At 42.7% G+C, this 25,748-nt stretch overlaps 1 protein-coding gene across 1 annotated transcript in view; it reads right to left on the minus strand.

The window, feature by feature from the left end:
- SND1 (staphylococcal nuclease and tudor domain containing 1) overlaps positions 1 to 25,748 on the minus strand; it is a 410,758-nt gene that overhangs the window by 179,955 nt on the left and 205,055 nt on the right. Inside the window, exon 13 of the mRNA XM_033098795.1 lies at positions 1,364 to 1,474. Within this exon, the coding sequence (XP_032954686.1) occupies positions 1,364 to 1,474 (111 nt within the window). The remainder of the gene's footprint in view (positions 1 to 1,363; positions 1,475 to 25,748) is intronic.

The raw sequence follows: 25,748 nt of genomic DNA on the forward strand, positions 1-25,748 counted from the left end.
TAATCGCTGTCCATTTCCTAGAGGAGCTAGGTTATCAAATAGTATTTAAGAGATGGGTGGCCACATTTCCCACCGTGGGTTCTCTCGGCCCAGTTGGCTTGGTGATAGCATAGGCATGGAGAGAAAAATGAGGAAATAAGGATTAAGTGAAACACCAATTAGGGATTCTCTCCCATATTATTTTATACTGGCCATTAACGTGCCTTAAACTCTTTGTGTCCAAGAATTAGGTCCTAGACAGCAGGGCCTATTAGGAAAGCCCACAGGAAAGAATCCCAAAGCTCTAGCAACCTGACAGACTGATTTCTCTGCTGCCATTCTGTGTGACAGTCTACACATGTGCTATCCATCAGGACGTGACATGGTGTGAGAGGTAAATGTCACATATCAGGGCAACGTTCTGGGCCAAAGAGCAAGAGAAGTGATCTCGATGACAAAGTCTGAAATACAGATAACCATGTGCCCAGACCCATTCCTCCCCTAATTATAGGGCAGAACCTGGCAATCAGCAAACGTCTAACACTGAACAAGTCCTCGGTCGCAGAAAAATGGCTGAGTGAGGCAAGCGCCTGCAACCACTTTAAAACAATGGCCATATCTCAGTTGGGACCAAGCGGGCTGCTGAGCTATCCAAGTCAGTTCAGCAATAGTAGCTCAGTTCTTGCTGTTTTCTGGGAAATCTAGGAATCACTCAGCTACCAGCACCACCCAGTGACAGCCGTCTCTGTGAGTAAGAGCCTGAGGAATGTCACCGGTAAGAAATATTGCCGAGCCGTGCGCATGTCCTTGGGGCAACCAGCCACAGGGATGAAGGACAAAAGGAAAATGTCACAGGGCTTCTCAAATGCTCTCCTGCCAGCTGTCAGAAGTGTGAAAGCAAAACTCATTCCCTAATAAATGTTTTCATTTCCTTAGTACATGACAAAAGGTCCAGAGGTGATAAATGGGAGGGGTTGGGGAGCAGAGGCATCAGGAGGCAGGAACCAGAGGCGAACATCCTGCATATACAGGCGCTTCACGGTGCGTCCCAGGAATGACGCTGACAGCACGGAGTGTAAGAGTGTCTAATGGAGAACTTCCTCATCTATGATTCAGTTTATAAGGTCCACGCAGGGAGATCCCATCTAACATACACCGATTACGCAGATTTAAAAAGCAGAGGCCACGTGCACTTAATCAAGGTTAGACAGCAAGTTCGGAGCGTGTTGCTTTTCTTTTTATGGAAGAAACACTGGGATGAAAGGACACAGGTTTCCTCAGCGTACTAGTTCCCATCACGTTCTGCTCAGGGCTATGCAGGACAGTGAGCCAGAACAAAATGGGGCCGTGGGTCCCCACGTGTCCGCTGTATCCTTCAGCTCACCTGGCCTCTGCGGCAAGCAGCTCGTCGTAATGAGAGGATCTCTGGTCGTCGTCCTGCCGGTACCTGATCACCGTGGCTAGGCCCTTGCTGACAAGGGCCTCAGCAATGTTTCTGCAACAGAGAAGACAGGTCAGTGAGCACTGGAGGTGCACACGGGGCTCAGTCAACAGTATAATAACAGTTAGCACCGGGAGGTCTTCACGTGTCCTGGCAGAGGGAGGGAGCAGCCGGGGATGTCAAGACCAATGAGAGGCGAAGCTAAAAAATCGAAAGAAAACGTGGAATAACACAAGTTCCCCAGCTCAGCATTTTTCTGGTTAGTACCGCCAGATGCTATATCAAACCACATGTAAAAACTAGCAGAAAACATCTGTAAGAAGCCCCATTCAGCCAGGCTATTTACGGAGGGTCATCAACAAGCCCTACCCTCAAGGAAAGTCTGCCCTAAAACATCAGGCACACAGATAACAAAAAAATAAAAAAAAACACATAAAAGCATGACCTGAATTTCTCCAAATCTTCTTTCTAGCCTATATTATCACTAGAAAACGTCTCGTTCCAGTTTGGCAATGTTAGAAACAGGGGTTTAACGTCACACTTGGCGTGTTTCTCTCCTCATCAGAAGTCCTGACCGTGGCTCTCCCACCCAATAGGTCGGGGAGGAGTAAGGCACTGAATGAAGGGGGGTGGAGGGGAAGACGGGGTGTTGTGGTGGACTCAAAGTTCTTCATGAAAAATGGCACAAGATGGAGGCACCAAGACCATCACATCTGAAATGACCAGCTTTGGAGCACAGTGCTTTTAGGACCACAGACTATTCGGCTTAGAATCCTGCTGAAGTCAATTCTCAAATGTGTTGAATCTTCTCTTCACCAGAATAAGAAAGAGGGTGCCTATATTATCAGTGACCTATATTTACTAACTGGAGACGAGCACATGGGAATCTCTCTCGGATGACAGAGGCAGCACATTCGCGTGGTTCCTACCCATCCCGGAAAGGGAACTGGGGGTGAAACAATCAAACTGCAAAAACAAATTTTCAAAAATTACCTGTAGCAAGTACTGGAAGGCAAGAGGCATGATATTCCTGGGGAAGAGTGGTGCTTATGTCTTCCTTTGTGTCTGTCATAATTACACCAAAGGCCCCCCTCAAACCATCTGGTTAGCTACCCTTTTGGGAGGGGCTATTCTAAGCAATAGGCTACTGTACCGTATGTTATGATTAGTGTTATTTGGAAATGTAGTTAACTCTTAACACACTGGTGTTCTTAGAAACTCAGACTTTGGAGATACTGGGAGCTAAACTAACTAGTCCACGTGCGCGCTTAACCCTTTTGCTGTGACGGTTGGATATGTCCAAGTGAATATTTCCATAAATTTTTATACATAAAATAATGTCATTTATATACAAAGCAGGTCAAATTGTTATTAAATGCATAAAATATCAAATACCCAAAAATATTTTTGGGTTTTTTTGTGGATTTCTGACACTTTTGGGGGGAAAAATCCCAAAAAAACTTGAAATCAATTAACACAGTGAAAGAGTTAAGCTACTTAAGAGTTCTCTTTGTCAAAACCCAGGGACTTACTTTTTTAAAAGGAGAAGAAAAAGGGTAATACGTGCGGTAGGGAAAGGAGGAAAGGATGGCGTGTGTGGCTGATCCCCCTCTCATTATGTGCCCCTCCGCTGCCTGTTTATCTACTGCCAGCACGATATTAATATCTCCAAACTGCCTCAGAATTAGCACTTCTCAAAATCCACCTCCCACAAAGAGGCTGCTTTGCTGGCCACCCTGTCTCCTGAGTCACCGCACACGCGTGCTGGCAAACGCTGTCATTATCACTGAGTTGGGTTTGGCAGCGTGGTAGATGCCAACAGCTCCAAGTCGGCAGCTGTACATAGTGCTGTATGGTGAGAATTTAACGGAGGGTGCCACCATGAACCCCCAATAGGGCAGGAGAGAGCCTCTACCCACCAAGGAGCCAGAGAGAGGACGGGGGGACAACTGCACTGTGACAAGCTAAAATGCCTTAGCGATTTGAAATGCCAGAGAACAAAGACGTATTTGTTATTGCATTTTGAATTACTGCGCATTGACATTTTATAGTCGATACATGGGGTCTGGAGGAGAAAGCTGGAATGACAAAGCAGGCAAGGAAAAATTCACACAAACAAGCTTTTATACGAAATGCTAGACAGTCCCAGGCAAAACAGCACAAATGTTTCATGATCCATTCCCATTAATGCCGCTCAAATCAAGTCACAGAGGTAGTGCACACCTGTGTGGCCGGCAGAGACCCACGGGCTCAGTCCTTCCCTATCCCTTCCAGTGGCTGCCCTCTGCTTGCTGTCAGCAAATGTCCAGGAACCAGGTAAGGCCTTGAGCTCCCAACTCCACATCCTGCTCACTACATTCCTCTCCTTTCTCTCGAAAGCTTTAGAGTGTAGGTCATACATCTCTTCGCTTCCTATCCCTAACTACTAACTACAGACCTCCTCTGGAGGAACAGTTGCGCTGGTGTTTAGCAGTGAGGAGACTAAAAACACGTAAAATAATAACAACAGTCATACTGGGCATTTACGTTGAACCAGGCATATGAATCACATCACAGGGATTTTCTTCTTGGTGTGTGTTCTCCTGAGATAACTTACTCACTGTCTATCTTCTGTTGGAAATTATGAGGTCTGAGAGGGCAAAGGCCACCTGTCATGTCCTGTACCCCAGTGCCTAGCACCACACTTGGCATAAAGTAAACAGCAAACACTTTCTGGATGAAACCATTTAGCTTATTTAGGATACATAACTTTTCCAATGCGGTAAAAATCATAGCACGTTCTTATAATTTTGCTTTAATACAGCCTGAAAATTTTGAGATACTCTCTGAACTATCATAAAAACACCTAATCATTTTGGAGATACAGCATTGGAACATTATTTATTATCCTAAGCATATATTAGCCAAGCTTGACAGGAATAGAATGAAGGACAAAAGCTTTCTACGTATGCTTTTGTCTTTCTCCTCCCCATTGTCTAAGATTTGAATTTAAAGAGAATGAAAGGGAGAGAGGGGAAAATGGAATTAGCCTAGATCCATGTACTCGACTCTCATTCATTTCCTTTGGCTGCTCATGAAGGTCAGAAGAGGGTCCCCTGGCCAAAGATGGCTCAGACACCAACACTGGTGTGTTGATCAGTTGCTCAGCAAGAAAAGAGGACATTGAATTATGTGCCATGACATTATGCTGCTTTAGACAAATTTATAAGTTCTGCCTTCTTGAGAGTATCAGTAATTCTATTCCAATTACACGTGTCTGGCTTGAATGGATAATTCACAATAAGCATACAAAGAGGGAACTAACAGCCTTGGAAGTCTAATAGGAAGTCATCTCTCTCTGTATCAGCTGGAAACACAAAGGGAATTAGTGCTGGGGTTGAACTGCTTCTCTGAAGTAAAAAGATAAATTTAAGTTCTATTAAAAGTGAACAGTTTCCATTAGACGTGATCAGCTGGTCCTGATATAAGCACAACCAACACATCTCACACACAGGCCTTCTGAAAAGATCTCTGGTAGCTGAAGTCTTCCCTCCCACTCGATTCCACAGCAAGCAGGTTGTTTCATAAGCTCATACTTTCCAATTATAAGGTACCTTTGACACCATGGGGTCCTAATATTCTGCCAACATGGAAAAAAGGTGTTCTGTGCCCATACATGAGGAAACGATTCTTTAACTAGATTTCACTTACAGTAGATAATTGACCACATTTTTGTCAGGCTTCCCCATCCTTAATCTCTCTACCCCAAGATTGGAAGTAACAAACAATATAATGATAGGTCAGATAATTGTCTAAAATTACCTAGATTACTTAACAGTGTGTGTATGTAATTTTGGAACAATCTAAACTTACAGAAAAGTTGCATGTACTGCCCGAAGAACAGGCCCTCCATCTTGGAACCGTTTGAGAGTAAGTAACCGACCTGCTGAACCATCACCCCCAGATACTTTAGTGTGCCTTTCCCACGAACCGCGACAGTTTCCTAGACGATCAAAAAACAATGACTAGAACCAGGATATCGACATGGACACATTCCTACTCTGTTTTCCCAAAAATAAGACCCAGCGGGACAAGCAGCTCTCATGGGTCTTTTGGAGCAAAAATTAATATGAGACCTGGTCTTATTTTACTATAATATAAGACCCAGTCTTATATACTATACTATACTATAGTATAATATAATATAATGTAAGACCTACTCTTTAATATAATGTAATGTAATGTAATATAATATAATATAATATAATATAATATAATATAATATAATATAATATAATACTGGGTCTTGTATTAATTTTTGCTCCAAAAGATGAGTTAGAGGTGATGGTCCGGCTAGGTCTTATTTTCGGGGAAACACGGTAGCATCCACAAACCCTACTCAAATCTTGTCAGTTGTTGTAATACCATACGTAGGAACAAAAGGATCTAGTTCATAGCCGGATGTTGCATTTAATTGTCACGTCTCCTTAGTCTGGAACACTTCCTTAGTCTTTCTTAGAATACCATGGCCATGACACTTTGGAAGAGTCCAGGCCGGTTATTTTGGTGTGTCTGATGTTCCACTGTGACCAGATACGAGCTATGCATCTCTGGCAGGAGCACCACAGAAGAGATGCTGTACTGTTCCCCTCGCCTCTTATGAAGCGACGTAAATGGACTAACGAAGTTCACTCTGATCACGTGAGCAGGGTATGTCTACTAGGCTTCTCCATTGTAAACTTCCTCTTTTCCTCTTTATAATCAATGGGTATTTTGTGAGGAGACACTTTGAACTACATAATTTTCAGCCCTCAAACTCTCAAGTTATTCGTCTATTTATTTGGATTGGTATAAACTCCTGGAATCTCATTTTATTCAAAGGCTTACGACCCACTACTATCATTATTTATTTTGATGCTGAAATTGCTCCCACTTTGACCAGTGGGAGCCTGGTCAAGCTGGCTTCTGTGTTCTATGGACAGGTCCCCCACCGTTTTTTTGAGCACTTCCTGCTTTCTGATACGACACGTTCCCGGCGTATCTTGTGCTGTTTTTTGCAGCTCTGAAACCAGCCATTTATCTAAGTAGCCCACATTTACATCATAATTTCTATACATTTATTTCTATGTCTGTAACTATTGAAAACCATGTGTGGCAGTCATAAAAATGTGCCTCTTGGATCTTTGACTGCAGGAAGCATAATTGAGTGACAGTCCGAGCTGCTGTGCTCGGAAATCCATCACTGTTTCAGCCAAGGATATGCTTCCCACCAGCTGCTCCTAGCCGGTGACTGAGCACAGCAGAAGTACTAAGGCAGGCCTATTGCTGAGACTTGGGTCTCCTCTGATGGGCAACTTTGGCTCAAGGACTCCTTGTCAGCTTTGCGGCAACTCTGAGAACTGCCCCATAGCTTAGACTTGTCCAGTTCGATCTTCCTTTTTTCCCTCCCTCCCTAGTCCACAGGGCTAATGCCTGCAGTGCAGTCCAATGGTTCTCCCAGCCCCCTCCAGAGCCGTCAAGAAGAGTTTTCCCCAATTAATCTCTTGCACGTTTAGTCCCATCTTGGCATCAGCTTCTTAGAAAACCTGAACCAACTTACCATGAGTTCACACAGATATCTACAATCTCGATCCAACACTACAATGGTTCATTTTAGTTTTCTTCCTTTCCATATTCATCCCTCCCTCCTCTGATTGTGAGAAACCTAGATTCCATTATTCGTAATATTTTTACTTATAAGAAAAACCTTCCCTACATACACATACATTCACTCATGCATACATTCTGTGACTTCCATGATTTGGTGCCTAACAATAGAGCTAATTTAAAGGGAATATACTACTTAATAAAATAGAACCTGGGTTAAATGGATAAGTATTTCAAAAAGGTGGTCATAGGGCATAATTCTCTCTCTCTCTCTCTCTCTCACAAACACACACACACACACACACACATACACACAGACACTCACACACCTCCCTTTCATTCTCCATCAAAAAGAGAACAACAGATAACTCCCAATGGCTCTGGCTTATAGATCTCTATCTAGCTATTTGAGCTTAACATTTTCTACTTAAAAACCATCTACATTTTATCAGTCACTGAGGTGCCCATGGAGAGTATAAAAGCAGAATATTTTCCTTAAGGCAAACAACACATGGGTACGTATTCAGAATAAAGCAAGCCCACAAAGAAATACCTCTACGATATATTTAACTCAAGGCTAAAGGAAAGGGTTGAAAGATAATTAATTGCTTAATTCGTTTCTAACAGTCAGTATCTACAGCAGTGGTCTGTATCTCACACATGTGCATGCACACGCACGCACACACACGTGTGTGCACATACACACTCCCCACACAATTTCTTTACACCGATTTCAAGGCCCTGTGGTCGAATTTCATAAACTAGGCACAAAATGCACCCCATGGCCATTCACTATGAGAGACCACAGATCCAACAAGACACCGAGCATGCAGCCTGGGCCTCTGTCACCCATGCCCCTCCAATGTCTTTTGCTGGAAAACTGCTTCCACTTCCCTTCCACACTGGCTGTCCCTTCTCCACAAGGACAGGCTTTCTCACAAGTACTGGGATGGAGAGCCCCAGCTACCAGGATCCAATATAGATTTCTAACATACCAGATGGCTCCTCTCACTTCTCCTTAGCTATACAGAGATGCCCTGCTGTGGCGCTGGACCACAGGGAAGCTTCAGGATGCAACAACTTTCTTTGCAACTGGGTTAGAGACAAGCAAGGAAGGAGAGGTCACCACGGGATTCAATAAGGAGGTAGAAAGCAAGATCGGAAAACTGTTTTCTTCAGGATAGTAGGTCCACTTTTACTCATACCGTGTTTCCCTGAAAATAAGGCCTAGCCTGACAATCAGCTCTAATGCATCTTTTGGAACAAAAATTAATATAAGACCCCGTCTTACTTTAATATAAATATAGGACCGGGTCTCATATAATGTAATTAACATAACATAACATCAGGTCTTATATTAATTTTTGCTCCAAAAGATGCATTAGAGCAGATTGGCTAGGTCTTATTTTCTGGGAAATATGGTACATATGAAAAATTTGGGCTTTCCACCCTAAAAGATACTAAAAAAGTGGGGAAAATGGTTAATAGCTAACGGCCCCCAAAGCCTTTCTTCTCTACGAGTTCACATGAAGATCTCTAATATCCACGCTCTTTGAGGCGGGAACCTGACAATTCAGGCTTGAGACAGACTTGGCTTTTTCAGGCTGACAAAATAAGCTTGTAAAGGAAAAGAGTGAAATTCTAGGTGAGATGGAGCTATAGACAATGGGCAATAAACAAATACCTTTTATTAAGTTACTGTTTTTCAACCGGGCCTCAAACTGGGGAAAAGCCTACAGAGCAACAGGTAGCTGCTTTCAAATGCTCGTACGCTAATGTGTCCAAGGGGTCGCACGGGACCTTTCCTACCCAGGGGCGTTCATGCTCTCATCTCCGGTGACTGAATTCTCATGAATCTGAAGCAATGATTTTCCCTTTTTTTTTTCTTAAAATGCATCCAGGAGGTGCTTCCCACATAAGCAAGCAGCACATGTAGACTGGAGATTTTGTTTTAGAAGCACCAGTAATTAGAAACATCAGAGGTGGCGTAACGTCCTGGATAGATTTACTAATCTCTCTCCTACTGTCTTCCCTATTTTCTCACTTCTCCTTTGAAATCATGTAAAATTCTAAGAATAACTTAAAATCAATTATTTGGATCTATTTACTCTTATCTTGTCCTTTATCTCTTTAACAAGTCTTGTTGCCAGGATAGTCACCAGCGGATCTGAACAGTGGCAAGAGATTTTCCCAGAATGCATGGCAGATTGAAAACAGAGGAAATTCAAATGCCTTGATGTGCCTAGTTAGCCTTTATAAACTAGGATGAAATTAGGGGGAAAATCAATGATTAGCTAGGACACATAGAGTCTTAGGGCAGAAAATCCCTGCTCCAGGCTCTGGGAGCCAAAGGGAACTGGTTTTGACAACCCACCAGCCCAGCTGTAGTTATACTGAATGGAAGACCTAGCATGATCTCAGAAAGCCAGACTCTAACGGGCAAGTGTGGAATGGAACTGACCTGAATAGCCTTAGAAGCAAACCAAGCAAAAAAGGCACTCTTCTGAACAAAACTTTCCAATAAGTTTCCCTTCGTATTTAATGAGCATTCAATATATGTACAGGTTCTAAACACAACTGTTCTGCTGATGAGAGCATTTTCTACGGACTGTAGTTGAAATATGAAAATCAACTCTTGGGAACAACAGACTGTCTTCTTTTTGAATATTAGTGAATCCTAATCATTCTTCCTCATGGGGGAGGGGAATGTGAAAAGAAAACAATAAAGACTGATATGGACTTACTCCAATCTTAAGAACCGAAAAGGATTCACGGGTAGTAACCAAAGGAGACCTGCAAATACGACTGGTAGAAATGAAGAAAGGAAGACAGGAGGGAGGAAGGAATGAAAGGGAAGAGAGGGGAAAAAGGAGAGGAAACGACAGAAAAAGTCATTCTATGAAAAAATTACTGCTTTGTCGAAAGATAAATCCTTGAACCCCACAGCATATGTCCATCCAAAGTTCATTATAAATAACAGGCTTACTTCTGAGCAGCGACAAAAGCCTCTCTAGCTTCAGAGCCCATGTCCCACCGAGCACCAACAGCACTCTTCAGTTTGGGAAGAAAAGAAATAAAACCAAAGATATCTAGGGACCAGGGTTTGAAAAGATGTCACTTCATACTCAACCGGCCAATTCTCTACTCCCAGGTAGCTCTGGGCCATATCATACCTACGACCTTATTTCCACTCGTGCCTACGTGAGGGCATACCTACCACCCTTGATCTTCTGAAAGAAAAACTAACAGACAGGAATATAAGATAGAAAGATAGAGTAGCCCCCACCTTTAACTGCAGGACATAGGTTCCAAGACACCCTCCCACGCCCCCACCCCCCCACCCCCGTGGATACCTGAAACCACAGAGAGTCCCAAACCCTATAGGTACTATTTTCTTCCCATACATGCGTACCTATGATAATATTTAATCTATAAATGAGGCACAGTAAGTGGTTAGCAACAATAACTAATAAGAGCACGATTATGACAACATACTATAATAGAAGTTACGTGAATGTGGTCACTCATCTCAGGGGGCCCGTGCTGAAATCTTGTTCTAGTTGCACTGCTTTCTGGTGCATCAATGAGCACGTGTTTGCTGTTCATGTCTTCCACCTGCAAATGTAATGCCTCTTCCGTCTAAACTGAGAACTTATGCACCATGGCCATTAATTTTTGCAGTGGTCATTGTAATGGCAAAACTAACATGAGTTTCTTTTTCCTTCTTCACACTTTTAGGGTTAGAAGATTCGTTCTTACGGTTGTTCTTAGTTGGCAACCTCACCATATAATTTGTTTGCCTTTCTTTATTAACTGGAGTACTTTCACCTTTTCATTTATAGGAAGCACTTTACAGCTTCTGTTTGGCCTATCGGAATTTCCAGCATCACTACTCTCTTGCACTTTGGGGCCATTCAGTAAAATAACGGTTACTTGAACACATGCCCTGTGATACCGCAACAGTGGACCTGATAACCGCGGTGGCTACTGAGTGACTAACCAGCAGGCAGGGAGCATGTACTGCGTGGAGACGCTGGACAAAGGGATGGTTCACATCCCAGGCATGAGGGAGCGGCACAGCGTGAGATTTCATCACGCATCTCAGAACAGCGCCCAATTTAACACAAGAATTGTTTATTTCTGGAATTTTCCATGTAATATTTCGGACCATGGTTGACTGTGCGTAACTGAAACTGCGGCAAGTGAAACTGCAAATAAGAGAAAGCTACTATACTTGGAAGCAACAGAATTAAACACCTAACTCATTTCATAACTCTGGCTAATGGAGAGAACAGTGTTGAAAATATAGGTCAAAGTGATTTAGAAAAGGAGGGAAAGAGGCTTAACACCAAATAGCTCTATCAAATAGTTATGCTTACTAAATAGACAATTTTATTCTGCCCCCAGGATATGTTCAGTACTGTAACCTTATTGCCACCTCTTATATGATACTTCCATTTATTCAGCAATATCATGGTTATGGCTTTATACAAAGAAAACTGGGGTATTGTACTCCGTTATGCCAGCTCCTCTCTGAGTACAGGGCACTTCCAAGTCAGCAAAATATCGGAGGGAGTTAGGACAATGATGAACCTTGGCTATATGTATAAGGGGCACATTAAATGTAAGTTAATGCAACAAAACATATAAGGGGCATATTAAATGCAACAAAACAATGCCACCTTCAAATATCTAATATTTTCCCCAATCTCTAATCCTCAATGTAAGACAGAAGAAAAACAGTGAAGGAAAAAAATGTCTGTTTCATAGACAAGCTGCACAGACTTATCTGATTCTCCCTTATACAACTGGACAGAACGGGGGTGGGGTATGTATTCAAAATGACACTCCCTCTATTAGACAAACAACTTCTTTCCCAGAAGAAGACAAACGGATCCTTCAAAAACAATGAAAATAATCAATAAGTACTGGATCCAGCTTGAAGGAAAGTGTCTAACAAATACGCACTTTCAATCCAGCCAAACTGGTCCACTCATTGCTAAATACACCACGCAGTTACAGCTCCAACTATCTGCAGGACATGTGCATTTGTATGATTCATCATCATGTAAAACTCAGCGTTTCAAAAATAAAACTCCCTTCCCTAGAATAAGCTTTTCTGCAGCCTACCAAATCAGCTCATTCTCCTAACGTCTCGTTAGGACCATCACACTGCCGGCCACCCAGGCCTGATGACGCTCTCATTCCCATATCAAATTAGTTGTCGGAACTTTGCACTCAAATCTCCAGTGTTTCTCCCCTGAATGCTTCCTATTCTAGTCTTTTCTCTCTACCCCACTTGTGGCTCCCACTACCTCTCACCTGGACTCCTTCCTGCAGCCTCCCTCACCTGGTTTTCCTGCAGTGCTGACCAACCCCAGTGTAATTCTCTTAAAGCAGAGGTCTTGCAAGTCATCCTCGTTCTCAAATCCACCACAATCACAGAAACCTTGTTAGGAATTTTCCATTGTGGAGACAACATTATCATATATGAAACGACGATGATGGAGGAGAAGGAGCAGAAAAGGGGGAGATGGAGGTGGTGGTGGTGCAGAGCGAGAGAAAGAAGGAGGGGGAGGAGAGAATTAGGGTTAGAAGAAAACTGATTGGGGAGAAGTGAAGGAAGATGAACATTTTTTGAGCACTGTTCTAAATGCTTTACATTTATTAAACCATGTACTGGTCAGGTGAGGTGGGAATTGACATCACCCCTATTTTACAGATGAGAACCTTGAGGCATGGAAAGGTTACAAAGCTTGTAAGTGACAGAGTTATATACCCAACAGGAAAGGCTATGCATAAACTTGGCACTTCAGTGATGAAAAGGATCTTGCTAACAATCCGGTCCAACCCTAAGTTATAAACATCTAATGACAGAACTATTATTTCTTTGATTTTCACTCAAAAGAAAATTTCAGATTTAATGAACATCTACTGAGTGCCAACTACAGCACAGGCACGTTAACACACACTGACCTAATCCTTCCAATAATACATAGGTTGTAAGAATATAGCATTTCTATACACTTACAGAAAGAGTAAACAGTTTCAGACTTGCCACAAACAATCCTGTTAGTAAGTGGGGCAGCCACAATTAGAAGACAGACTTTAAAAATGAAAATTCTAAATCCATTTTTCTTTCGACTAAACAGTGCCACAAATTACAGGGTGACAGACCATAAAGGCATTCTACACTGGAGCCCCCGAAGCCCCTCTAACTCTATTCCGTTAAGTGCCTTTCGATCGTGTGCTTCCGTCCAGCCTCAGCTACCAGCCCAGCCTGGCGTTCTCGGCGTCGCTGTGCCTCTGGCTGCAGCACTCGTTTGGCACTTACCTTTTACTGCTGTAAATTATTATCTTCTTTGTGTACATAGCTTGTCTTCCCAACTAGATCATATTCCCTACTGATCCAAAAAGAGCCAAACACTTAGTAGGCACTCAATAAATATTTATTGGCTAGCCGACTGATTTCACTCTCTGAGTTCCCAGGGGGTTCTGTGGGCTGTTGGATGAAAACAAAGTAATAATGGACTGAGTCACAGAATTTTTGAGCAGAAAGAGTCCACAGAGATAAACTAATCCAAAACCCTCCATACACAGACGATGACAGACCTAGAGAGAAACCTTGTAGAAAATTTTTACAGGAATTGTCTAAATAAACACAGAGTGACACCTTCACAAGGGGCAGCGAAGAACCTTCTGATTCTCATCCTGTCCCTTTATCATCCTTTTAAGATTCTACAAAATAGGAATGAATGTATTCTGCACACGAATTATCCAAGATGCCATTAATACATTAAAAATTAATTAGCTCATTAAAAATAATCTATCCATATCATATCATAATTTTGATCACTCGAATACTAATAATGCTTTCTAAGATATATATATATATATATTAAACATTTAATTATAATAATTTGTTGGCCTTCTGAGGATTCAGGGCTTTTTTTCAGGGGAGGAAGGTGGGTGATGACTTTTTTCTCTCTATATTCTAACACAAGGTAGAAATGCTCATTGTAGACATAAGTACATTTTCTTCATCCCTGATTTTCTCTGCTCCTCTTTCCTTAGAGAAATTAACATTGTACAAAAGAGCAGCGTGAGGAGGGTGGATAAAAGTGTGCGGTGAAACCACCCTTACACACCTCTCCCTCAGTAATAGTGGAGGGAATGGACTGCATCTGTGTAGTCAGTCAGTGACTTACTCACTGGGGGTGCTCCTTCCCCAACCAGCACCTCAACTCCTCAATGAAGTCACCGACCTAGGAGAGAGGTCCCGTGACAAAGAGTTGATTGCAGTCATTCCATTCTTTTGTGCATAATCTAGTCTTTACACATGTGTTTGCAAACCAAATATTTGCATGTGAAACAGTGGATGTAAGGGGCAACGGCCAGCCCCGTTCCTACACAGGGTAAACCCCCATTGCTGGAGCCTACACCATGGAATATGAGAATCGCCAGATGCACAGCCTTGCCCTGTCCCTGGCAGCCAGTGTACAGACACTCTGCCAATTAAATGCTCCTGCCTCAGGAGCGACGCAACAGACAGGAGGCGGTCAGAATTCATTTAAGTGCAGTCTCGCCCCAGGGGAAGTACTGTGTAGGTGGTGAGGTGGCGATGCCTAAGTAAAGACAATGGTCCTGCTTCCTGCTTCTCGGCCCTTTGGAGCTGCCCTGGTCCCCATCTACTCTCCAAGTCTGACACTCCCGCCTCAGGTCAATTCTCTCATCTATTTAGAACTTCTCAATCTATCTTCCTCTTCTTTAGGACAGGCAGACTTGTTGTTGTCCAAAATCACCCTAATGGACTTAACTGACTCTTACATTATGAGATTGCATTCTTAAGAGCTTTTCTGGGGGGAAAAAAGTTACTAAGGATGGGTTATATAGGTCACAGTTTCCTCTAAACCAGGAAACCGGGGAGCCTATGCCCAGGGTGAGAGGTAGATACCATAGTAAGGCTTCCAGAAGTCTATAGGCTCAGCGAAGACCACACAGGGTGTTCTCTTTTCAGAGTCCCACTGTGTCACCCAAATGCCACCCCCATCACAGATCCAGGGCAGGTGGGAGGGCTGCACGTAGTCTTTAACCTTTTGCTGAGGTACTTGGAGTAGAGTAAGGGGCAACGACTCTGTCTTGCCCAGTCCCCTCACCACTGGCTGAGTACGGAGTCATAGTAGGACCTCGACCTAAGCCCTTGATGCTCAGTCAGGTTCCCAAAACAACCTATAACCCAACAGTGCCAGCCAGCTATGAAAAAGAACTACCGGAGAAGATGGACAGTGAGACAAGGATGGCTGTGAGAATTCTGCCACTGGGTGAAGAATAAAAGCCAGTTTAGGAATATCCATGAACATACTAAAGCATGGACTATATGAAAGGTAAGTATCTTCAAGTCAAGAAAACGTGTATTTATGTTTTTACAAAGATTCTACTGTCGGATTCAGGTGTCAGGATCAATTATATAAGAAGGAATGAACAAGGTTAAGTATGAAGTAGATTTATTGTCAGTGAAAGAGATATTATATCCTCCTAGTTATTTCATTTGAATTTCTAAATAAAAAAGATGCCCCAACTACACTCATTTCTGTAATGGAAAGAACAAATCAGCGGCAGTAAACTGCTTATCAGTTACAACAATTTCTTATCTTTGGGGACCAAAAACATATTCAATCCTAGTTTAATTTATTTATTGTTTGTTTTTCAAAATGCACACAAGAGGAAACCAACTTTCTTCAAAAAGACAAAACAAAACAAAAAACATTCACAGTGTAGCCGAGTTATTTTTAAAAGGAGGGTCTAATACAAGGCATTATCTCCTATCAACACTTTAGTGGGGAAAAAAAAATCTTCATCTAAATTATAAAATGTGAGTGAAAAGACAGAACACAGTAAAACAGGAAAGTTAAGAATAAATGTTGATCAATTCGCCTTCAACAAAAGAGAGAAGCAACACACAGCGTTTATATTTATTCTTCAATAGTGAAAGCCACTTCACGTTGCCCACTTCCTCCAGCCCTTGGTGGCCAGAGAGAGCAATTATGAGCTCACTTCATAAAGAACTCATGGCACAGAGCAGCCATTCAGGACAGAGGGTCTGGGTCCCTACCCAGCTCTCTGCTGCTTCAAGTCTCGTAAAGGCGCTAAGCCTGTATCCGTTTCTGAATCGGTAAAATGTGGGGGCAGCTCTAAATGTGCTACAAAACAGGTTCCAGCTCTGATATACTCTCATTTTTAAAATGAACTAGCACTTACTGATCAATAGCCGTGCATATTCGAGATACCTTCCCCTTTCTATCCGTATCTTTATGCAGCACGAGATGACAGTATCTGAGGCCGTCTAGCTTATGTATCATTTCAATCAGTAGTAAACACACCTTCGGGTTTACTCACATCTCTGGCTGTGATCTGTGGAGCAGCAGGCACATGATTCCTCCCCGAGGGACTGCGAGGGCCCGAAGCTCTCTGCACACTCACGGGTGGTACAGGGTGGGAGGAATTTACGAGAAAATATTTATTCTCCTCAACTCTTTAATAATGTCCACCATTTCTTTCTTTCTTTTTTTTTAAGAAGGGCGCAGCTCACCCTTTTTTTAAGAAGGGTGGCCCATGTGGGAATCGAACCGGCGACTTTGGTGTTATCAGCACGACGCTCTGACCAACTGAGCTAAATGGCCACCCCAACGTCCACCATTTCTTTAAGATATGATGCATTACACAAATGCTCTGGAATATAAACAACAGGATGGAGGAGTGAGCAAATAAAAGATATGTAAGATATTTTCTACCAGGAAAACGAACGGTCAAACTTTTTAATTTTTTTATTTATTTATGTTTTTAAAGATTTTATTGGAGAAGGGGAACAGGACTTTATTGGGGAACAGTGTGTACTTCCAGGACTTTCTTTTTTTCCAAGTCAAGTTGTTGTACTTTCAATCTTAGTTGTGGAGGGTGCCATTCAGCTTCAAGTTGTTTCCTTTCAGTCTTAGTTGTGGAGGGCGCAGCTCAGCTCCAGGTCCAGTTGCCGTTGCTAGTTGCAGAGGGTGCAGCCCACCATCCCTGGTGGGAGTCGAACCGGCAACCTTGTGGTTGAGAGGATGCACTCCAACCAACTGAGTCATTCGGGAGCTCAACGGAAGCTCAGCTCAAGGTGCCGTGTTCAATCTTAGTTGCAGGGGGCAGAGCCCACCATCCCTTGCGGGACTGGAGGAATTGAACTGGCAACCTTGTGGTTGAGAGCCCACTGGCCCATGTGGGAATCGAACCGGCAGCCTTCGGAGTTAGGAGCATGGAGCTCTAACCGCCTGAGACACCGGGCCGCCCGGACCAACTGTCAAACTTTTCGATTCTTCATGGGCTACTTCCTTCTACTTTGGCTAAGGACTTCATTCAATGACAAGAAACTGACTTATGTCATTAGTAGAAATGTGTCTAAAGGACTGATTAAAAGTAGAATTGACATTTAACAGGAATGGATTACATTTCTTATCCCTCTGTGGTGCACTAGATTATGTAAACTAGGAAGTTTACTTCTGCATGTATCTTCTCACTGCAAGTGGTGAAAAATCAGACTCACCTTCATATTTACATAGTTTCCCAAATACTGTTTGACCTACCAAGCTTATACTTAAGAAATATAAGTAGCAGCAATATGTAAAAAAAACAATTATGAGATGTTTCTTGAGTAGTCCTTGTGAGACTACAGAAGATTACCGCACAGTAAGTATTAACAAAAGAGGTGTACTGCATTACTACAGAGGAAAAATTGGAAGGACTTCATTCATTATAATCACAGAGTTTAGAGCTGAAAAGATCTTATTGTTCTACTCCAATTCCCTCATCTTACAAATGGCTGATCTGAGATTCAGAGTCATTAAAAACTATTTAGTGACTGACCTGGAATAGAACTCGGGTCTCAAGTAATAAAAGAGGCATCGTCCCCAAAATGACAGCCTGCGTCCACTTTCCGTATACAGACTGGAAAAACTATTCACACACGCAACCCCGCAGATGGCTCTCAAGGGCATTATGCTAAATGAAAAAAGTCAACCTCAAAGGATCACACACTGCACAATTCCATTAATATAATGCTCTTGAAATGACAAAATTATAGAGATAGAAAGCAGATTAGTGGTTGTTAAAGATGATGAGAGGGGAAAGGCATGAGGGAGAGCTGTGATGACTGAACAGTTTTCCATCTTCATTGTGGCGGTGGTTACCTGAATCTACACATGTGATAAAATGGCACAGACCTGTATGCACACACTGTACCAATGCCACGTTCCTGGTTTGGATACTGTACTATAATTATGTACGATATAACCCTGGGGGGGATCTGGGGAAAGGCACACGAGGTGGACCTCTCTGTATGACCCTATGTGGCCTGCTGGCCCCGTACGCACCTTGCTGACCTCATCCCTCCCCGCCCCCCACTCCCATACTGAGAATTTCCATCCTCCTAACTCTGGAATACTTCCCTGCACTTCCTTACCTTTATTTTCTCTATAGCACGTTGACTGTCTACATATTTTCTTTGTTTCTTTATTTTTTTGCTACTATTGTTATTAAAATGTAAGCTCCACAGAAAACCAGATTTCTCTCTACAGTGTTAAATGCTTTATCCCCAGTGCCCCGGTCAGTGGTCAGTACCTGGCACATCATGTGCTCAGTAAGGAATCTGAATAGACAAAAGAACAAACACCGGTGTAGAGAAGTAAAACGCACCTGTGATCAAGTGGCTTAAGGAAAAGGTGCTGTTAGGGATTACACATAAATGAAGTTGAGTTTCATTTGGATTTGCAATCATGAGACCTTGCTTTCAATTCTGGCTTTAATTAAATGAAAGTTGAGAAAAGACACATTTACCTTTTAAGCCCTATTTTTCTGTTTATCATACCAAGGGGATTAAACTGAAGAATCTCTAGGGTCCCAGACAAAGCTAACGTGCTAAGTGACTCCACAGGCACAGGGCACCCTCACTTCAGGTCTAACTCAGGCGAGCCTAGAAATGAGATAAACCATGGGAAGCCATGGAAGGTATTTCAGCAGCTGTTAATTCAGAGATCCTCTCTGTGGTAAAAACTGTATTATGCACTGGGGATGAGAGAGAGAGAGAGAGAGAGAGAGAGAGAGAGAGAGAGAGAGAGAGAGAGAGAGATTGATTTGTGACCCAGTGTCGTAAGTGCTGAGGAAACACACACGTGCCATGAGGATCCTTCTTGGACAGGGTACCTAAGGTAAAGCTTCCCTAAGATGCGAAGTGCTCAAGGATGAGTAGGAGCTAGCTAGCTAGGGAAAATGTATGTTCCAGGAAGAGAGAGCAGACTGACTTCATGAACAATGAGGTTCAGTTGTATTTTACAGAAATGATAGAGGAGAGCCGGGCAGTGTTAAATATAAACACGGAGAGGTCGGCCAGGGCCAGATCCTAAGTTTGCATGAATCCTAAAGGCTGTGGGACGATTAAGGAAGACTTTTAAGCAGGAGGATAATAATCAGATTTGTGTTTCGGAAAGTGAATTGCAGCAGTCGCGTGAAAAATGGATCAGAAGAGAGCAAGGCTACAAACAGGAAGGTCAGTAGGGAGACTGACAGCATATATCAGGCAGTGAGAAGAGAAAGGCTGGAATAAATCTGAGGTAATCTGGTATGAAGAGTGAGAGAGGAGGAGATAAATATGACACTTGGACTTGTGGACTAAAAGACGTAGTAAATGATGGCACCATCAATCAAGATGGGATCATTTGAGGAAAGGAACTGCTTTTAAAGGGGAGTTCATGAGCTCAGTTTTAGCCATACTGTGTTTTAGCATCTAAGAAGCAACGCAAGAGAGGGGTTGGACATATTGGTGGGGAGTCTGGTAGGAAGGACTGGGCTAGAGACCCACACTTGGGAATCAGCATCTGCATGAAAACTGAAGCAACCGGATGAGTGAGATCACCCAGGGAGACTGAGCAGAGGGAAGAAGGAGGACAGGACAGAAGCACACATATTTCAGAAGCACTGAGAAGCTGATGAGGAGAAATCAGAGTGGTCTAAAGAAATCCAGTCAAGTATGGTGTGCTAAAAAGAAAGGGGGAAAAAACCTTTCGAAAGAGATTGTGATAAGTTTTAAATACTGCGGACACATCAAGTCCAAGTAAGGACTGAGAAATGCCCCTGAGGGGAGGCATTGGTCTTCTAGGTAAGCTCAGTTTCAGATGCCAGATGCGAAAGGGATGAATAGCAAGTGGACACAGAATTACAATTTCTTTGAACTCTTCTAATTAACTTGGCTATGAAGAGAGGGCAAGGAGAAATGTACATATAATAAGAGAGAGGAGTTCAAAATGAAGGATCGTTTTAAGAGTTTAGTGAAAAGGGGATAACTGATGGCACAAAATCCCCAGGAGACCAAAAGAAAGAGAATTCAGAGCATGTATGTAGAAAAACGTTTGGAAAGAAAGAGGGTGAAATCTTCTACAGAGATAGGAAGGCAGGAGATAAGAAAGAAAGCAGGAGGAAGAGAAGTTTTGGGGCTGAGAGAACAAGAAGTTAAAGGCATTTTCCTGATAAGTAAACCCATATTTTCTCCATAAAGTAGGTGATGAGACTGTCTGCTGAGATTGAGCGGAGAGGGAACAGAGTGGGGGGTGAGGTGGGGGGCTTGATTGAAGATGGTAGTGAAAATCTAAAATAGCTGTTGTGGTGGTGAAGGAACAGCATGAAAATAGCATTTATGGAAAATTAATCCAGCCGCATTATGCAGGGAGAAATGGAGATGGGAAAACTTGCAGTTACAAAAGGCACATCTAGAAGGTTACTGAATTAATTAGGATCTGAATTGTTGAGTCCATGGAGGAAAGTGATGGCAAAGGTAATAGAGAAGAATTGATAAGGGAATTCTTTAACAAATGGACAACTAACCTACCACACCTCCCCAACTAAGCTGCTTTCTCCCAAGACCCCAAGTGTCACCAAGGCAGGATCAGACATCCTCCCTTAGTTCAGCTCCTGATGGAAGCTTGCCCCCGACTTTTAGGCTTCCCGCTCCAAAATGCGGGTACTGCTTCTTGAACCACGTTACCGACGCCTTAGGCCTCCATGGTCACGCCTATTTAAAGCACACCTGGAAAGATATAACCTGTATGAGCCATAACAAATCCTGATGGCGGTCCAGTCAACCTGACCTCAGTCTGGATTCTCGGCTTCTCTCTAAACTCACTATGTCACAGACTGATAATGAAAAAGGAATAGAATCAGTTGAGAAGATTGTAATCTACTGAGGACTACAAAGGTTGGTCCACCCCATTGCCTGGGGTGCTTTTTAACAAGCTACACAGGTAATTCTGGGGCAATTGGAGTGGGAAAGCTGTTTTTTTAAATCAGCATTAGTGTTAAACTTGTTGGCTTCGAAATGAGAGTAGGACATAAATATGGAAATGGAAAGCAGGTATGTGGTAAGTGGGAAGAGGGATAAGCAAAGAGAAATCAAAAGGTGCTGATAATCAGCAGGCCATAGAGAACAGGGGAAGCTATGAATTAACAAAATATCAAAGGGAAATCATTTAGAGAGAGAAACATGGCAGGATCGAAACTGACCCTTAGAGAAGGTAAAGCCAAAGAACTTAATTATATCTTTTTTAAAAAGAAATATTATATCAAAGGCAAGGTATGGCGCGTAGAAAGAGGACATCCACCTTCCGAATGCTTCTCATTCTGTCTCTGAAGTTCATTTCTAAAGATGGACAATCCACAATATTTTTCATATCTGTATGGAATCTGTTCTCTGAAGAAATATACGATACAGTCACACTTGGAGCCACACTTACCTAACCTACATCCGATCTTCCTCTTCCTACATTAACCAAATGGAGAGAAACCACCCCAAATTCTTCACAGATAGGAGCAAAGAGGTCCAGTGACTTAGAAGGGGCCGTGGCCAAGAATATGTAAACTACAGACAAATTCAAGAAACCCAACATATGTGCAGATGTCCTCAGAGGACACACTCATGTAGTTGCCAGAAGCATTTCTCTCTCCATGGAATTCCTGCCTGACTGCTGATCGGGGTGCGAGCTAATTTCCCCCATGGTGGTTGGTGCCGCTGAGATGCAGAACTCTCCACCATCTGTTACCTAGAATTAGCATAATGACAGATTATCTAATCCCTTGCATTTAATAGATACAAATGGTACTCTGACAACACCCGCTCAGTCATGCCCTCATTCCTGGGGTCTATCCCCACCCCATAAACATCGGTCTTTCCACCCTGCTGGTGACGGATCTGTTCTGGAATTTACCACCAGTCTTGCTGAAGAGTCCAGGTGCTTCATCATGAGAAGCTCTCCTAACTCATGTTATTTCAGAGCTGGAATGCAGCTGTTATTGCAGATGCATCTGAAAAGGGGCAGGCTGAACATAAAGAAAAACCGTCTCTAGGAGACCAGCAAAATGCTATGCAGGGCAGTGTCCTCTTAAACGAGATCAGGTTGGAAATTTCAACAGGGTAAGATTATGTCAGTACTGATCTGGTGAGAATGACAAAAGGGAGAAAGGCAAAACAAAGAAATCAGAAAATTAAATGGGTGGCAAGTAATAAAATCCTAACAAGTAAGACTGCTGTTTTACAGCACTGGGTAGCAAGATGTAGGCAGCGTTAAACCAAAAATGAGAATCGGATACCCAGAAAATCGAGAACATGCTCATAGGATCCAATAACCAGAAGAGCAGAATCGATAAGTGGATGGATGGCTGCCTGTGGCAGCACACAAAGGAAGTGCGCTGTTCTATCACCCGTCACCAGTACAGAGACAGCTCAATTAGAAGGAAGTGAAAAGCCATCAGATTGTATTGAAAACAATTTCCAAAGTCAGCCATTTCCTCATAAACTGAGCTTTTGGTAGGGATCAAGAGAAAACATTATAAGAAAATATATCTGCATAGAAAGCGACACCAAGTTTCCTGGGGGAGAAAAAAGAGGGGGGAGTTTCTTGTTCATCGTGAATAAGTTAACTTTTTGGATATAAGTGAAGTCATCAAATATTTATTTATAACAGTATTAATCTAGAAGTATTGTTTAAACCACTACATTTCAGAAATGTTTTTCTCAAGCTACACTCTGTATAAGTGTGTTCAGTCAGAATGTACAGCATCATTAGAGCTACCCTTTTCCAAGATAGTTTCCTCTTCTCCATCTTAAAATGTGTAGACATAGCTCTTTTAGAGTCTATATATGATGCTCTCATCAGCAATACTTTCCTTAAGTCACAAGGGTTCGTTTTCATAGCACACGGATACCCAGTTTGATCACTTGTTTTATAGGTATTTATTCATATTTCCACAGCATAAGTCCCTTAGAACAGGGGTTATAAACTCATTGACTACTTTTATAAGTAATCTTTTATCAGAACACAGTCACATCCAATTGTTTGCATACTGTCTCTGGCTGCTTGAGCACTGCAAAGGCAGAGTTGAATAATTGCAACACGGACCATATGGCTTTCAAAGCTGAAATAATTCCTCTCTGGTCCTACACAAAAAAGGTGTGCAGTTCCCGCGTTTTACGTGAGCTTTAAAAGGTCACTCACTTCCTATGACACCCAGCACTTACAGTTAGGGGGTCACACTCACTAGAATAATTGTTACATTTCTGTAAAAAATGTTGGCTGTTTTTCATTGATTCTGCCATGTGACCTTTGTATCACATTGACTGAGGTTGGATCGGTTTAACTGATGTGTTCGAAATCAACCAACCAAGGAAGCACTTATAACACAACAGACTCTGTGAAGACTCAAAGTAGGAGGGGACTTCCTTTCTCCTGAGCAGTTTTATTTGGGGGGTAAGGGTGGGGGTAGAACCTGGCATTTATTTCAGGGCATTACCACTCTGGCCACAAGAGTCTACAGTAAATAATCTAACCCCTCTCTTCAAAAGAACACACTTGCAATGCTTCTAGTAAGAGTAAGGAAAGCAACCAACGCTGTCATCTCTGCTTTCAACAGCAGCAGGAGGTACAGAGAGAAGCTGCGTGGGACCCTGGACTTGCTGTGCAATGAATGTTACTTCATAACGCTGTTGTGAGACAGAAACGTGACTATACTTAATTCTGCCTGACACGTAGTAAGCACACATGTGTTGGTGATCACTCTTCTTGATTTCCATCATTGCGAGCACCGGCTTAGCTGGGTTCCATCATCCTGGAACTCTGTCACTTTGTTTAGAAAACGAGGGAGGTGGACCAGATTGTCTTGAACAGGTCTTCGTACTATAAAATTCTGTGATTTTATTAAAAGTAGACACTAAAGTACATATTCTCAAAGAAATCATCTTTTAGGAAATAGCTGAAAACGTGAGCCCGCCTTCCCAAGTCCAGAGCTCTGTCCAGTGGACAAGGCTGACAGTGGGACTCCCCCCTCACACCCCAGCTGTGCCGGGAACAGGTCACCGAGCTGACAAAGACATCCTGTTCACCTCTCCAGCCGCACTGCGTGGCCCAGGAGAGCGTCCATCCATCCATCCGCAGCTCTCACTCATACAACGGTGGTGCGGAGCCCAAGTTCATGGCTCCAGAAACAGTCCAATGTTATCCCATATGCACAAAATCAAAGTTTTCATCATTGCCAATGCTGAAAGGCCAATGAGTGTTAAATCCCAAAGGACCAGGATTAATGAAGGAGTCATTAAAAACCCAGCATTAAATCACGTCGGAAGCCCATGCTGAGAGTGATGTCTGCGATACATTACAAGGCTGATGAGAAAGAAACAAGTTCCAATTTAGAAATGAATTACCTGACTGTTTAAAAAGAACTGGTTAGATGGCCACCAGCAATGTTGTTAACAGAGGGAGAAAAGAGTGAGCGACATATAAATTATGTCATGACTGGGAATTATCATTCTGAAATCATGGGGAACAAAATTCAGGGGTGAATAACTTCCTAAAGACATAATAAGAGGGAGAAGGGAGTCCGGACACCATGGCCAGATATTACTGGTTTTTTTGTTTTGTTTAAAAAGAGTTGGGGGGAGAAGGGGCAGCGGTTAACACTTTACGCTCAGGAAACAAGTTTAATCTAGAAAAGTTTTCAGAATGTTCAGTCTGGTTACAATCCCACTATCCCTGCCAGACTCTACTGAACTCATTCTTCAGCTCATGTTTTTTGGAGCTGCCATAAATAAGGAAGCATACTTTCTAGAAAAAGACTACTCAGCTATTAAACTGGAAGGTAAACCGTAGAGAGGCCTGGATAAGGTCCTAACCCTAATGAACGTCTTATTGCTGAACGTAACCTATCCGTGTGGGAAACAAAAGCCTTCAACAAATGCTCTAAAGATAAAGTGAGGTGAAAACCAAGGAGCTGGCACAAGCGGGCAAGGCCATATAACCCATCCACACACTCCAATTCTCCTGAGTTTCTAAACGGGAAAAACACAGCCCCTAGGGACGTGTACTTACTTTTTAAGGTTCTATCCTGGGACAGTGCACTAGTTAGACAAATAAGTGCCACCAGGTTGATGCTTGGGCAGAAAGAATCCCTTTCCAGGCACTGGTTCTCAACCACACCCTCTCGACACGCAAAGCTCATTAATGCGGGACAAGGTATGGAAAATAGTTCCAGTTCTAATGATCCAGACAAAAATAGGAATACTTCTTGTTCTTGACTCTCCTCTCTCTGCCAACCCACTTTTGTTGAAGGCTTTTATAAGAACAGACTGACATCT

This window comes from Rhinolophus ferrumequinum, chromosome 26 (assembly GCF_004115265.2).
Source record: "Rhinolophus ferrumequinum isolate MPI-CBG mRhiFer1 chromosome 26, mRhiFer1_v1.p, whole genome shotgun sequence".
Lineage (NCBI taxonomy): Eukaryota > Metazoa > Chordata > Mammalia > Chiroptera > Rhinolophidae > Rhinolophus > Rhinolophus ferrumequinum.